The 17,375-nt window shown below is 26.5% G+C and overlaps 1 protein-coding gene across 1 annotated transcript in view; it reads left to right on the forward strand.

Annotated features, from left to right (window-relative positions):
* Positions 1–16,249, forward strand: part of LOC100214482 (ATP-binding cassette sub-family A member 2) — a 130,758-nt gene extending 114,509 nt beyond the window's left edge. The window contains exons 37-47 of the mRNA XM_065794365.1: positions 6–135; positions 1,095–1,224; positions 4,688–4,762; positions 4,842–4,948; positions 5,030–5,171; positions 5,800–5,934; positions 8,015–8,118; positions 10,006–10,098; positions 10,198–10,297; positions 14,823–14,960; positions 15,917–16,249. Of these exons, the coding sequence (XP_065650437.1) occupies positions 6–135; positions 1,095–1,224; positions 4,688–4,762; positions 4,842–4,948; positions 5,030–5,171; positions 5,800–5,934; positions 8,015–8,118; positions 10,006–10,098; positions 10,198–10,297; positions 14,823–14,960; positions 15,917–16,036 (1,274 nt within the window). The 3' untranslated portion in view covers positions 16,037–16,249. The remainder of the gene's footprint in view (positions 1–5; positions 136–1,094; positions 1,225–4,687; positions 4,763–4,841; positions 4,949–5,029; positions 5,172–5,799; positions 5,935–8,014; positions 8,119–10,005; positions 10,099–10,197; positions 10,298–14,822; positions 14,961–15,916) is intronic.
* Positions 16,250–17,375: the final 1,126 nt, after the last annotated feature.

The raw sequence follows: 17,375 nt of genomic DNA on the forward strand, positions 1-17,375 counted from the left end.
TGTAGGTTTAGATTCATTTAAAGATCCATTTGCATGGGAGATAACTGGCCGTAACATATTTGCAATGGCTGTCAGTGGCTTTTTCTATTTTTTCTTTACACTGTTGTGTCAATACAACTTTTTTAAAAAGCCTTGGTTAGTTTTGATAATCACTTTTTTATTAGAGTTGATCATTACTGTTAAAATTTTAATTAGTTCTGATAATTACTGTTAAAAATTTTTATGTTATTTTTTAGTTTTATGATTATTTTTTTATTCATTAATCTGTGTTTTTTTTTTTTTTTAAATCTTTAAGTTCTGGTCATAAATTTCAAATAAATTGGAATTGGTGATTTTTAGACCTTACCTAAAGTAAGTTAATCCTAGGAAAGGGCAGTGGGTTGTAAAAAATTGCTTTAACTCTTCCATAATGTTTTATATAAATAAGAAATAGCATCATGGAAACCGGTCCAAATTACTTGTGGCCTTAAAAATACAAATACATTTTTATTAAACTTCATTTTGCATATATTGACATTTAGTTATTGCTTTTTTTTTAAAACATGTAACTATATTTACATATAATTAACATATTATATTACTTTCTATAATTTATTAAGTTAAATTTTAAATCAACTTACTCTAAGATTTAACTTCATAAATACATTTATATATTTTTTTATTTTTAAAAGGGTATATCCAATAAAGAAAGATTTATATATTTTTTTATTTTTAAAAGGGTATATCCAATAAAGAAAGATTTATATATTTTTTTATTTTTAAAAGGGTATATCCAATAAAGAAAGATTTATATATTTTTTTATTTTTAAAAGGGTATATCCAATAAAGAAAGATTTATATATTTTTTTATTTTTAAAAGGGTATATCCAATAAACAAAGATTTATATATTTTTTTATTTTTAAAAGGGTATATCCAATAAAGAAAGATTTATATATTTTTTTATTTTTAAAAGGGTATATCCAATAAAGAAAGATTTATTTATTTTTTTATTTTTAAAAGGGTATATCCAATAAAGAAAGATTTATATATTTTTTTATTTTTAAAAGGGTATATCCAATAAAGAAAGATTTATATATTTTTTTATTTTTAAAAGGGTATATCCAATAAAGAAAGATTTACACAAAAGAATTATTGAAGAAGATGTAGCGAGAGAAGAGCATCGAATTGCTAAAGAAGAAAGTGAAGGAAAAAAATTTATTCTAAAGGCATTAAAACTGTCAAAGGTATTTAAAGGTCAATTTTTGATTCATAGTTAACATTTGTAGTTGAATTGTTTGAATAAAAAGTGGATTGATCATAAAAAAGTACAGCTTAGATTAAAAAAAGTTGAGTTTAAAATTTTTTAAAATATTTATAAAAACAAATTAATAAATTAAAAAAAAAGTATTTTGATTATTAAAATAGATCCTTTATATTTATATAATGAAAAGTTATCTGGAACAGATAGTGTTAAAAAAAATCTTGCAGATAGTGTTAAAAAATTACTCAGAGCTCAAATTAGGCGTATCGTGATCGTGAATTGCGATTACTTTCCTCATCTTTGCGATTTTTTTGCGATTTATTTTTTTTCTTTCTAAATATCAAAATAAATGTTATTGTGTGAGTTTAATTTTTATTTATTATTGTGTGAGATTTTTAACTTTTAATGAATTCTAATTCATTAAGTAAAGTCACGTTAAATTTAACTTTTAAATAAAAGCATTTTTGCTCTCTTGCACAAAGAATTTCATATATTGTGAAGCCTTTCTAAATTTAATTTACTTAAATCTCTGCATGGAAGCTAATATTTGCCTAGATCTATTTAAAAGTTAAAGTTTAAACTGATGTGCTTTATTGATAAAGTACTTCACACTAAGTGTACCTAAAAAGTAAATCATAACGACCATTAAGTTACTAATAAATATACTTAATATGCTCAAACCTCCTAAACTTGCTAAATTTAGGAATGTTTCTATTTATATTTTATATGTTACTCACACATAAAAAGCTTCTGACCAAAAATTATTTTAATAAGAAGTTTTGGATAGAATATGAAAAACGCAATAGCATTTTTTGTATATTTTCATAATATTTAAAGTAATATCAAGGAATTCTCTAGTTCAAATAATCTTGGATTATAAACTAGAAATTTTGAAAATTTTTTGAAGAATCACAACTGTAGTGATAAAAGTAATATAAAAAGTCTTTAGGGTAAAGTTGTAAAAAAAAAAACAAAAAAAAAACAACGTATTAGAAAAATAGATTTTCATATCTTGAGAAATTTAAAATAAAGGAAAGAAAAAAAGATTGAAAAGTTAATTTCTCAACCTTAACTCGCAAGGGCTTTATTTCAACAACAAAGGAAAGAAAAAAAAGTTAATTGGTTGAAAAGCAAATTTCTCAACAAAAATTCTTAAGGGCTTTATTTGAAAATTGCTCATTTATTCTAAATACTTTTTATGGCCATTTTTTTAATGTTTTTCAAATGAAAAATAGTGTCAACGCAATTCAGACAGCTTTTTAGTGATAAAAAAACACTTCATTACTATATTTACTTATTTTAAAATTGATCAATAAATGGGTGCAAATAAGGATCATAGGAGTAGACTATCTACAATAAAGAAGTGGTAGAGACATTTTAAATGCGAGTGGGAATATGATTTAAGTGGGCTTGATATAATTAGATTACGGTGCAGCTTATCTAAAAGTGAACAAACAAGTTTATTCTATGTCCTGGAACAAACCAGACACAATATCAATGAAAAAAATACTCCCTGACTTAGCATTTAAGCAGTGCACAACATAAAGAGACCACTCAAATTCATAGACAAACAACATTAAGTTTGGCATCAATTTTTGAGCATGTTATTCATAATACTCCAATGAGGTGCGGTTTGCATGAAATGGCCACAGAAGACACTAAATTCTTATAAAAAAAGTTTAATATTGCATATTACTTGGCAAAGCGAGAGCTTTACAGATTATTCTCATTTGATTGCATTAGAGAAAAAAAATGGGGTTCTTAATTTAATTGAATGTTTAAAAAGTTGCAGATTTTACTGCATTCTCAGTGACAGTAGCTCAGATTCAGTGGTATGTGAACAGGAATTAATTTCTTTATTTAAAAAACAAATGCCTAAAAGTAGAATATTTATCTCTTGAAACAGCAGAGAACTCTACTGCAGTTGGATTGAAAAAATGAATAATGAATGCTTTTGCAAGATTTGGCATTACCGATGTTTATAAACATCTATTAGGTGTAAACCTTGATGAAGCAAACGTTAATCTGGGAATTTATGCTGGTTTAAGTGCATTACTAAAGGAAGGTTTGCTTTAGCTGGAAGTTATACACTGCTTTAACCATTGACTTGAAGTAGCTTTAAAAGATGAATTAGAAAATTTAACTTTCTTCAAAACTGTTGATGAATTATTATTACAACTCTGTTATTTGCATTAAAAGTCACCATAGCGTTGCTCTGAATAATATGAAATAGCCAAAGCTTGATGTAATAGTGTTCTGAAATCAACAAAAGCCTGCAAAACTCAATGGATTGACCACAAGTATAATGCAATGAAAATTGATTTAGAAAATTATGGTGTGTTTATGACAAATATTAAATCATTGGCTACAACAGACTCCCAAATATCAAAAAGAGCAGATTTTTATTGCGGTGGAAAAATGCGTCTGTTCCTATTCATCTTTCAATATATCTTGATGTTTTATCTCCTCTTTTGCGTTTAAATTTTCAAAGCAGAAGTGGTAAGAAGAGTTCAAGAATTTACAGGGACAATGGCCGAGCTGCAAATTCTTCTCCAAAAATCTGTAGACAATTTGCTTGATGACACAAGTGTCATGACCCACTGTAGAAAACTGTATAAAGATGTAGAAACTATTGATTCAAAAAATCGTTATCAAATTGTTTCACTGTCTCAATATGCCAAAGTTAATAGCAAGTTTCTTGAGCAGTACCAACTAGTTATTGCAAATATTTTCAATCTCTCCAAAAATCATCATTGTTTGTGCATTTAGTAGCTCTTTACTTGATGTTTTTAACTGGACATTAAATGCAAACCCTGGTACTTTTGGCGACAAAGCTATCAGTGAAGTCTATCAGATTGTTTTTCAGGTTTGTTAATTGGTGTAGGATGTGATTTGTATGATATACTTCCTGAATGAATAATATTAAAAACATATATGTTTCCAGTTATAAGTAACAATCAAAAAGAATGCTATTTGAAGATTTGGGAAATTGTTTTTGAAAGCCAAATTTGATTGAGGAATGTCGAAATACTCTTGATATATTTGAACTATTTTTAATTTGTCCATTTAGAAATGCGTATGTAGAACGAATGTTTTCCTGTAAGAATAGTTTAAAAATGACTGGAGAAGCTGTCTAAAGCGAGATTGTTTAAAATCTCTACTTCGGATAAGTGAAGACAATACCGCAGTTGATGAATTTGAAGCGGATGCTGCTATGAATGAATGATATAACAATAAAGTATGATGTTTGTTCACAAATTGTCACCGGAAAAAAGAAAAATGGTTTCCAGAAATACTTACATAGATCTAATGATAGTAACAATTTCAGTTTTAGAAGATAGTGTGAACGAGGAAAAAATTTTTTTAAATCAAAATTATCAAACTGCTGCTCTTTGAATTTTTTCTTTTTGTAAAAATGATGTTAATAAGAAGTTTAAAATATTTAGGTTTATAAAGATTTTATGAGAAAAAAGAAAATACTGGCTGTTAACCAATTAACATTTGGCGTAAAAGAAGGGGAGGTAATCATTTGCGTTTTAATAACCATAATATTATTTTAATGTATAAATAATGTAACAAAATTTAAAAAAATATTTTTAGTGTTTTGGCTTACTTGGTGTAAATGGAGCTGGAAAAACAAGTACTTTTAAAATGTTGACAGGAGATATAAATATAACAGATGGTGATGCATTTATAAATAACCAGAGGTATTATATTTAATAATCATATGTATTATAATCCATTTGCAATTAATTTGTAATAAAAAAGTCTAAACTATTTTATATTAGTGTTAGTGGGCATTTGACTGAAGTTTATCGCTCAATGGGTTATTGTCCTCAATTTGATGCTATTGATGAGCTTTTAACTGGGAATGAATTACTTCTATATTTCGCTCAACTTCGTGGGCTAAATATGGCAGAAAGCATAAAAGTAAAAAATATTTTGTTGGTTTGTGTTGTAAAATAATCTTTGTGATATTATTTGAGTTATTCTGCATTCAGAACTGTGCTGTTCAGCACTCAGAACTAAGTTATTTTGTGCATCAACTTTTTTTATAAATATGTTGATAAATAACTTTTTATAAATATGTTGATAAAAAATAACTGTTTTACTAAAGCATAAAAGCAAATTTTTTTTTTTTTCACTTAGAGCTTTTTAGTATTTGAGGTTTTAGAAGTTTATATCTTTTGTATATAATCCTAGACTGCTACTATGGTTTTAATTATCAAGTAAAACTTGATAATTTTAAGATTTAATATTATAAAGTGTGAAATTTGTAGAATATTTCTCTAGCTGATATAGTAGTATTATTTACATTCATACTGACCACATGTTACACATAAGATTTAATAAAATCAGAACTGCAGTACTTAGCATACATTACTTGTATTTCATTTTTTCAAGTATTGCAAAATGAGACACATCTCATTTTTTACAGACTTCTACCACTCTTTAGGTAAAAGAGACATACTTATTTGTTGTTGATACATATACACTTTGGGTAAAAGAGGTATACTTATTTGTAACTGATACATATAAAAATAAAAATTTTTTTCAGGCTGCAAATTGGGCTATACACACTCTTGGATTATCTCAGTACAAAGATAAAAGATGTGGTGATTATAGTGGCGGCAATAAGCGAAAGCTTTCTACAGCAATTGCACTTATAGGAAGACCTCCATTAATTTTTTTGGTAAAAATTTTACTGTTAGTTTTCTTCTACAAGTTAGTTTTTATATATTTTTTTTCGAAATTGTTTTCATCAGGGTATGATAGGATATTTAGAAACAAGTTGTTAACTATGAAATGAGGAAAAAGAAAATTTTAAAGAGATAATAACAAAGCATTTTAAATAATTTATACACACAATAGTATGATAAACTATATTTTTATGTGAAAATATACATAAATAAAAGTTACGTAGATCATTAAAAGACTTTTTCATCAAAGAGTCAATGTTTAGGTCTACAGAGCTGTAAGATATCTATCTGACTTTATAAGTAAAACATTAAATTGTCAAAAAAGTAAAGTGGAAATGATAATCAGCGAAAGCGACAATAGATCAAGGGAAAGGAATGTTATGATGAGTTATCCAAAAGTCTATTAGATCTTTAAATATTTAAAAGTTTTATTGGCAAAGAACTTTTAATTCAATGTAGATTAATTGTGTCAGCAGCAAATAACATTTAGTCTTCTTTTTTATAATAAATTAATGCTCAATTCTAAAACATTTTCCTTTATAAAATTTCAACATATTTTTTATTTAATAACCTTAATTGTAAACATGCAATGGCAATTTGACTTGTATTTATTACTTTAAATGTAAATTTTAAAAAAAGGGAGCACCTCCAGAAAGTATCCTGTTAATAAGCACCCTAGACTTTTGAATATTATTGTTAATGCCAGATATGTTACAAGATGTCTCATAGTTGCCCCAGAGGTCTTCAATTTTAATATAAAGGTCTGGAGTAATTATTAAAATTTTATGAAGTACCTAAATTAGTTGTTATTGTTGAAAAATTTTATGGGGCACTTAAATTTGTTGCTGTTGAAAAATTTTATAGAGTAGTGGACAGAAAGAGGAATGCAAAATAAGAATACATAGGAATAGAAGTATAAAGAAAGGTTACATAGGAGTACAAGGTTCAATCTCAAGACATATGCAGTGTAACATTTTATATGCTAATCATAATCATTTAACAGTAGCATATGCAAAATTAAGATTCAGCTTCAAATAAACACAGAACATTATGAAACAAAGTAATTCTTTTAAATACAAAGAATGTTTTATTATTTTATAACTATATTGGAGTTGTTTAGATTTGTTGTACAATACAATTTTCACAACGATTTTTAGTAATGTGTTTTAGAAAGAATTTCTAAACTTCAATTGCATATGTTGCAAAATTCACTATACCTACATACTCTTTGTGAGGTAACAGCTTCACTTCCAACAAGGCTGCAAGCAACCGCTGCTAGAGTTGGAAGTTACTGGAAGAGAAAAGATGAAATTTATAAAACAAGATAACAATTAACAGATGACTTGGAAGATAGAAAATATGTGAATCAGAAAAACAAGATGAAAGGAGTGAATTCCGAAGAACTGGTGTTCCAGGAAAAAAACTAGACAAATAAGAATTTTTGAAGCACTTAGGAACAGTCACAGTAAAAAGTTGAGACTTAATTGAATAATGAGTAACACAAGAATGAATTTTAGTAAATGGCACAAGAGGCACTAGCTTTTTAGAGCAGTGCCTAAAGAAACGGCATCATTTGCATTTAGCATTGCATCACTTTTTTTTTTAATCTTATTACTCTTTGATGTCTCATTTTAATGATCTAGTTTTGTTACCTCTCAAAAAAAAGGTTGTTGCAAAGAATTTCTAATTTTCTAAATGGTTCAGACATTAAATATGAAAAAGATATTATTGCAAGATAAGATGCAATTTGCAACTTGTTAAATAAAAGGATTAAAATGTAACCTTACCTAAATGTAACCTGAGATTTTTTGAATGTAACTTAATGTAACATTTTCAAAAACAAAAATTCTTTTCAACTCAAAACTACTTTATCCGTACATTTAGTCAATTACCTGAAATTATCATACTCTTGATAATTATTTTCTCATTTATTTGTTGATTATATTTTCTAACCTTTTGTTCAGTAATTGTTGAAAACAAATATACGGTGAGTATTAAAGTATTATCATGACGATGAGACATTCAGTATTATGTACTATAATAATTTTATTAACAATGTCTTGTATTGTATAGGATGAGCCAACAACAGGAATGGATCCAGGTGCTCGTAGATTTCTTTGGAATGTTATAAACTCATTGTTAAAAGCAGGGAAATCTGTTGTGATAACATCACATAAGTATAAATCTATTTTTGTGTGTATATATATATATATATATATACTGCCGCTCATGGAAGTTAGGACAAAAAATATGTTTTCAAAGGAACTTTATTAAAATGTAATTACGTTATAAAATTATTAATTTATATTAGTAAAATTTATGTTTATATAAAAATAAATCAAGTTAAATAAAATTTGTATAAGAAAATTCTAAATTAAGTTATTTTAATGAAAATATATTAAAGTAACATAAATTGCACACGCAAGTAAAAGTCTTATCATTTTAAATTAATAAACAGAGAACCCAGAGATATATTAAAGGTATGAACGTTTGAAAAAAACGTATGAAAAAAAAAAGAAACAGAGATCCCAGAAACATATTAAATTCACGTAAGAACCCGTATTTTACATTATCGATTCAAATTCTTTAAGTTTGTCATTTAACAAGTATATCTATGTTTTTATATGCAGATATTTTGTGTATTTTGTGTTATTCTTTTAAAAATTTCAGAAGTTCAAAAGTAGAACTAAAATTTTTTTTTTTTTTTAGTGTTAATTCAAAATATTGGAAAAAATATGCCTGTAGAAAAAAGGGCAGCAATACTCACTTTGCTTCAAGAAGACTACACAGTTAGAAAAATAGCTGAAAAATTAAATCTGAGTAAATGAATAGTTAGTTATATATTCGTCGATATCGAGATGATATCGAATCGTTGATATCGAGAATCTGGAAGTTTGGAAGACAGAAATCGTTCAGGTCCTTCTCGCATAACAACAAAAACTGATGACTGACGTATAAAATTCATCAGTAAACGTAATCGAATGTTAACTGCTCCACAAATAACAGCTATTTTCATCTGTGATCAAGAAAAAAAGTTTCTGCCAGTACAATCAAACAAAGATTGCAAAAAGCTAGTTTGCATGGTCGTGTTGCTTATCTGAAACCATATTTACGAAAAGGTAATCTAGAGAAGAGATTCCGTTGGGCACAGTTCCACAAAAATTGGACGGTGGATGAATGGATACAAGTACTCTGGACCGATGAGTCAAAACTTGAAGTTTTTGGAAATAAGCAAAGAGTTTACGTTAGAAGATAACTCAATGTTTGGTTCCAACAGTAAAACATGGCGGAGGCTCTGTGATAGTTTGGGATTGTCTCTCTTTGGATGGAGTGGGAGGTTTGCGTAAAATTGATGGTTTAATGAGAAAAGAACATTATAGAGATATCCTGGAAACTTCGATTAATGGGAGATTTTATTTTGATGCATGATAATGATCCTAAACATACTGCATTATTATGTAGAAACTATTAAGAATCAAAAAAACTGAAAGTGTATTACGTGTAATAACCTAGCCTCCCCAAACCCCAGACCTCAACCCCATTGAGTTACTATGGGATGAACTGGATAGAAAAATTAGAATTGTATGTCCGGCATCAAAATCTCATATATGGAACGTTATAGAAGAGGAATGGAATAATATCTAGAAAGAAACCATTTGAAAATTAGTTGAAAGAATGCCGAGAATAGTTAAAGCAGTTATTAAATCAAAGGTTTTTTGTGATGAAAATTTAGTTATTATAATGGTTTTAGTAAATTTTTATTACATAAAACTGACTAATAATATATTTTATATTGAAAATGTATAAAAAATATAATTTTTATTAATATAAGTTAAAAATTCTATAACGTAATTACATATTAATATTGTTTTTTTGAAAAAATTTCCATTGTCCTAACTTCCGTGAGCGGCAGTGTATATATATATATATATATATATATATATATATATATATATATATATATATATATATATATATATATATATATATATATATATATATATATATATATATTTAATTTACTGTTATTATTTTTAATATGTTAAATGAATTTTAACATTAAGCATGGAAGAATGTGAAACATTATGTTCTCAAATTGCAATAATGGTGAATGGAGAATTTAAATGCATAGGAAGTCCTCAGCATCTAAGAAGCAAGTAGGTTGTTTTTAATTTAAGCAAGTAGGATGTTTTTATTTTGTTGGTTTTGTTGTTAAAAGGATAAAAAAGAATTTGTATTTGTTGAATTTATTTTAGATATGGTGTTGGGTATATCATTATAATCAGGTGTTATGCTTCATCATTTGAAACCATTGATACATTTATTAAATCAAGTTTTGCAAACGCATCTCTTCAGGTATCTTATAATTTTGATTTATTTAAATGTGCACTGCTCTTTTTAAGAGGTTTTCAGCTGAAGTTATTTTTACTTCAGGTTTTATTAAACCACTCTTTAAATGGTTGAAAACAAATTAAAAACTTTTTATTTTTTGACTTTTTTCTAAAAGTGTAAACATTCAAAAAAGGGTGTTCTAAACTTTATATAGTCGTATCTTTTGAGAGCAAAGTACATAAAATGTCTCTCAAATACATAAATGTCTCTCAAAAATATATTTTAATGAAATAATATTACAATAATAGTTGCAATTTTTCTTTTTAACAAAAGTTATTTGAAATGCAGAAAAATGTTTCTTTTTTCTCTGTTTCTTTCTTTCTTCTGTAGCTTTAAAGTACCTAATGGGTCATTCCAGCTCAATTCAATTTATGCTCGGTACCATGTCATCTCAGTATTTGATGATTTTTGGAATACAAGCTTATATTAATGAAAGAAAACATCACTCCAAATTTTAATGTCTGACTCCTTACGGTTTCAGAGATATTGATACTCAGTCCCAATCTCTTTTTTGAATATTTTTTTCAGCGCCATTTACTTTTTAAGCTATTTACATAACACAATTAGTAATAATGAAAAAATTAAAAACATTTATTTTTTTGCATTTTTTAAAAAGATTTTTGAATCTCAGGAACAGTTTTAATATATTAACTTGTTTGCATTTCACATTAAAGATCTTTACTTTATAAAACCTTGATGTTTAATGAAGGATTTTCTATTTACAACATTATTTTAGGGAGAGAAACTCAAAAATGATGGCTAAAACACTAAAAAATTAAAGCTTCTATATGAAAATTTAATTTCAAAATAATCTAATACTTTTTGTAAGTTTTTTGATGCCCTGTACAAAAAATGTTAATCTTGAGATGCCAGAAAAAAAATGATTATGAAATTTTTTCCTAATGTTCTATATGTAACAAATCCCATAAAATAAAAAAACTGCAAGGGTAATCTTTTTTAAATTAGATTTATTTGCATTTAAAGTTTTACAATTCTAAAAATATCAAAATTACAAAAATAAACCATGGAAATAATTAAATTGTAATTAAAAAAATTAAAATAAGAATTAATAATCTTTACCAATTTTATAAAAAATTAGTTCTCTGGTTTAAAGTTTGCCCAGCTTTCTTTAATGCTTTGGTGATCAATTTCAGTGATTTTGTATTTTCTTTCCGTGACGGTTGTTAGAATAATCATTAAGAATAAGTTTGGTAATATAACCCAGCACAAACCAACTCTAGAAGACAATATGACCTTGAAGGGTAAAATGGATGCATGAATCTAACTTGAAAGTCTTTATTTTCAACATCAATATCCTCCTATAGTCAAATCCATGGGTTGTTATTATAAATCAAACATGCAAACATTTCAATGCTTATATAAGGTAAGCAATCTTTAATAATCTCATCAGTATAAGGTAAGCAATCTTTAATAATCTCATCAGTATAAGGTAAGCAATCTTTAATAATCTCATCAGTATAAGGTAAGCAATCTTTAATAATCTCATCAGTATAAGGCAAGCAATCTTTAATAATCTCATCAGTATAAGGTAAGCAATCTTTAATAATCTCATCAGTTTAAGGTAAGCAATCTTTAATAATCTCATCAGTTTAAAAATTAAAAACAAAAGAATACCCTTTTTGTTCAGAAACAGCTTTAGTTAAAATTTTTACGTTACTTATTGGAATGAAATTGTGATTCAAACATTTTTGTTGAAAATCATTGAAAAAAATTTAAATTTGAATTATCATGTTTGACTCCTTAGACACATCAAAACTAATTTCTATGATTTCATTTTAGCAAAAAAAAAGACATTTCAGATGCTGTATGTATATGATTTGTTGTTGCTCAATGAAGGCTGGCAATTTAAGTTAGTCTTTTTACAGTCCCACCAATACCATCACAGGGCGATTTACCATGACTTGTTGTAAAGAAAAAACAATGTACATTTAATAGGAAAATTTTGTTTATGGGGGCATATATTTATGAAGTGTTTGCAGTTTTGTACTGGCCAGCACACCCATCTGAAAAGTCATGAACAGTTTCTATTTGATAAGAAATATTTCTTTTAATATGTTCTGTTGTTAACTTTATCACATGATATGCCATTTCTACATCATGCAGTAAATCATTTGAAATGAAACATGTTGAATCACATTTGAGGACATTATTTACTTTATATTAAACTACTGTAGGTTGCAATGTTGTTTGAATTTTGTTCCAGTGAAAAATTTGTACTTTGTCTTGTACAACAAACTCATAATTATCTGAAAAATCACAAAGGACAATGACCTCCGTACTACTTAACTGATTTTTTAATTTCTATAAAAATCAGCAATTTATGAATGTTTTGCTATGTAAGAATGAACAGTACGTTTTTGTAACTTATTTATTCAAGTATTAATGAAGCTACTTGATTTCTGTTAGGCTTATTAACTTGATGATTGTCAGACAGATCAGTCTCTTGTCTTCCATTGTTTGTGATCTATACAACAACCATTATCTTTATCAATATCTTTTTGAGAGTAGTACTCATTTTCAAGATAATGTCTTAATATAGAATCTTCTGGACACAAAGGCCAGCAATGTATCATGCAGTTCTTGTTAGCCCTACTACAAACAAGCATATCAATAAGTTTATGATAAATCTTTGATAATTCAACTGCACTAATCACTAACTTAACATTTTGATGGTAGGATGATGGATTGTAGGATGATGGATGGTAGGATGATGGATGGTAGGATGATGGATGGTAGGATGATGGATGGTAGGATGATGGATTTGATGGCATTCCGTATGTGAGTGATCACACACTTACTGTATGCATACCAGATGCTTACACTGTAATGCACCATTTTGGGTGATTTGAGCAAAAGTGAGAAAAACAAGTCTTTATATCAGGGTTTTACTTAGCATACAGTAAATATACATACGTACAAATGAGATATTTCCTTTCCTTTTTTTTTCAGGGAAAGATAAGATACTATTTTTCAGCAGCAGTTAGCGTGATAAATGCACCATATAATAAGTAACATTAAATTCTTTTCCTATACATTTGTTAGACCAAGGTATTGGAAGTAGTAGTAGAGTTTTTTGATTCTATATGAAAGTTAACATTTTTTCTTTATATGTTCCTATAAGTATATCCATATCATTTTATATTTAATTTCCTTAGATAGTTTATTGAAGGAATCTTCTTGGCTTGACTGATCAGGATCTTTATTTAAAATCATTGCAATATCTAATTTACTGTTTTTTGAACATGTAATTATTTCTTTTTACCAAGAGCAACTCTTGAGTCACAGCATGCGTTTTGAGAGGACTTATGTTCATAGCTGCCATAAAAGAAATGAGATTTAAGAACTTCGTTATCTTCATTGTCATAAATTTGCTTGCAAGTCGGTTCTCTTGGTCCATCATCCTTAAATGACATCAATTTAATTATACATTATAGACATATCTTTTCTTTATTATACAATTTTCTTTATTTGTTAATCCAATTAAACATCTTTCTTTATCATTAATATTTTAATATTATTTTTTAGTTCTGTAAGAAATATTTTTAAAACAAATATTTGAAGATTTGTAAATAGAAATCCTTCACTAAACATGAAGGTTGTATTTGTAAATAGAAATCCTTCATTAAACATGAAGGTTGTATTTGTAAATAGAAATCCTTCATTAAACATGAAGGTTGTATGAAGTAAAGATCTTGAATGTGAAATGCAAACAAGTTTATGTATTAGAAATGTACCTGAGATTCTAAAATCTTTTTAAAAAAATGCAAAAACTAAAAGTTTTTATTTTTTTTTTCTCATTATTAAATAACATTTTTTCTTAATTTTTTTATAAATTTTTCAATGCAAATAAATCAGATTCAAAAAAGAAAGCCCCTGCAGTTTTTTTGTAATAAGGAGTTTGTTATATATAGAACCATAGGAAATACTTTCAGAATCATATCTTTTAGGCATCTCAAGATATACTTCTTTTTGTACAGGGCATCAAAAAACTTATAAAAAATGTGTTACACCATTTTGAAATTGAATTTTCATAAAAAAGCCTTCATTTTTTAGATATCATTTTTGAGTTCCTCTTCCAAATAAATAGTTAGTTACAAATTTTCAACACTATTGAGCTAGTATTTCATAAGTTAAAAGCTAATTGTGTTATGTATATAGCTTAAAAAGTAAATAGCGCTGAAAAAAAAATCAAAAAAGAGATTGGGACTGAGTATCAATATCTCTGAAACCGTAAAGAGTCAGACATTAAAATTCGGAGTGATGTTTTCTTTCATTAATATAAGCTTGTATTCCGAAAATCATCAAAATCTGAGGTGGCATGGTGCCGAAAATTTTTTTTAGGGTAGATTTGATACGGAATGACCCTTATGTAAAAATAACTTTAACTGAAAACCTCTAAAAAAGATCATTTTTTTGATAAGTAGGATTTATTTAGCCCAAACTCAATCTAAAATTTTTTTCTCTTTAGGATCGTCATCACAACATGCTAGAATACCGAATTCCAAGTATTGCTCTAAAGTTATCAGATGTATTTCACAAATTAGAACAACTTAGAAAAACTGAATCTATTGATGATTATTCGATTACACAGACTACCCTTGATCAGGTATGTAATTGATATATGTTAATAATCAAGTATGCTTTTCAATTTTTGTTTAAAAAACACTACTGAAATGAGTGTTTTAAGCGTGTTTCTGAAAAATTACCTATAGTGGTTGTAACTATGACTTTACACTATACTTACATTTCTGTTTTTTTTCTGTCAATTGCATTGTACTTATTCAAAAATATGTTCGTAAATTCTTGCCATCGAGACAAAAAAAAATTTTTAAAGTCCAAATTTGTAACCGACATAATTAGTTTCAATAATTTATTTGTTAAGCAGTTGTAGTTACTTTTTTGTCAGTAATTTGTTAACCAGATGCAGTAACTTGTTTTGTATTTTGTTTTGTTTTTTATTCTGTGGTTCTATTATATTTTTTCTGTTTTGTTATTTCTAACAAAACCGAAAAAATATATTATTTTTGTTCCAGTTAAATTAAGATCAGACCATCACTCTACTGTAGGTCATTCAGTACTGTCACATATCTTCCAACCTCATATGATGTTTTTTTTAGATTAACTCATGATTTTTGTTTCTTTGTTATAAAATTTGCAAATAAATTGCGTAAAATTATAAATATAATTTTTCTTATGATCTTAATTTTGTTCTAAATTGATTTCAATACCAGTTCAAAAATATTAAGAACAAACAATATTACAAATTGCTGAACATCAATTGAGTTTAAAAAAGGTGTTAAAAGTCTGAAATATTTTTCAGATTTTAAACACCTTTTGAATCAACTAAAAGTATTCATTTGTATCTACTAAATCAAAGATACTTCTACGAACTTAATTTAAGGAGGAGTGAAGCTGGAGCTGGGTGGGAGGTATTTTTACTAGAGGGTACAATTTAAAAAAATTTCACTTAAAAGGTAAAATTTATAAAAATTAATAAACGTAAACTTAACTTTATATTATATAATTAGGGTTAGAATTTATTTTGAATTTTTTTTTTTTTAGATATTTGTAAATTTTGCACGTGCTCAAATTGAGTCTCAACAAATCATCGAGAGTGATAATATGACACTCACTTCAGGCATGATGATGGATGACGTCTCACGACGAAATGTGGTGATTTAAATGTTTATCAAAAAGTTTTTTAAATTTACGCAATTGAAGGTTCTAATACACTTTTTTTAACTTTTAGGAAAAATTAATTGTACAATAAACATGTATAATACTTTTTATTTATAACTTCATGTTTTTTTTAGTATTTTGTAAAAATTATTTTGTAACACGATGCTGGTTGTTTATTTTTCCACGTTACGTATTAAGTATTTAAAAGAAACTTTATGAAGGGCTATTTATTTTTCCACGTTACTTATGAAGTGTTTAAAAGAAACTTTATGAAGGGCTATATACTTTGAAACTTTAAGACATAAATAAAATATTAGTAGTTCAGTCGCCGTATAATTTCGGTCATCTAAAAGTAATTTGTAAAAATGCATTTACAAATCGGATTTTACGAACTTTTATTTTGAAAGTTTGTTGTTACTTTGCGTATACGAATCAATAAAAAAATATAATTTCTTTCCATACACTAGTGTAACAAAATTTTTTACTTGCACTTGTCATTTTTTACCATTTTTTAAATATACATGAAACTTATGAAAAAGTGCAACAAGATCATGAAGTGTTGTTTTTTGAACTTTTTATTGTAGTAGTAATTAAGTTAATTTCGTAATAATTTATTCTATGTATAAATAATGAAGCAAGATGAAGGCATAAAGTAGTTTTTAAGAAACGCAATTTCTCTAACATAAGAAATATACAAAAATGACAATTGTGAGAAGCTAAGAAACAAAGAATTGTTAGAAAAAAGAAAAATCAACTAAAATAATATAATTAAAGTTCTCTTATTGGCTGTTTCACAAGTCATATTTTATAAAAAGTTGAATTTGCCACACAAATTCATAAAAAGTATAGAAGTATTTTAAATAATGTAAATGTAAAATAATTTAAATAAATTCTGCATATTTAAATTAATGAAATAAAATAAAAAAAATGCTTGGAGTTAATTTCAAGAATAAATGTATTATTGAAAAGCGTGATAAAGCAAGGTTCCCAGTCCTAGAATGTCCTAGATTTTATTGGTTATTTTGAAAAATCCTGGAAATTTTCATATTTGTCTATTTATTATTGTTTGTTTCAATCATTTTCCACTTTATATATATATATATATATATATATATATATATATATATATATTAGGGTGGAGTGATTTTCATAACAAAAAAAAAAAATTTAAATCAATATTTCTGAGACACGAATAGGTGTCAATTAATTTTAAGATAAAAGTAAAAAAACATTTTTTTATTTTGATGAGATCTTGAGGTTTCTCTTTGGATTCTAAATTCTTGACGGGTCCTAATATTTTTGAATTTTTTTTTTCTAAAATATATCAACCTTGGACTCAAAA

Source organism: Hydra vulgaris, chromosome 03, assembly GCF_038396675.1.
Source record: "Hydra vulgaris chromosome 03, alternate assembly HydraT2T_AEP".
Taxonomy (NCBI): domain Eukaryota; kingdom Metazoa; phylum Cnidaria; class Hydrozoa; order Anthoathecata; family Hydridae; genus Hydra; species Hydra vulgaris.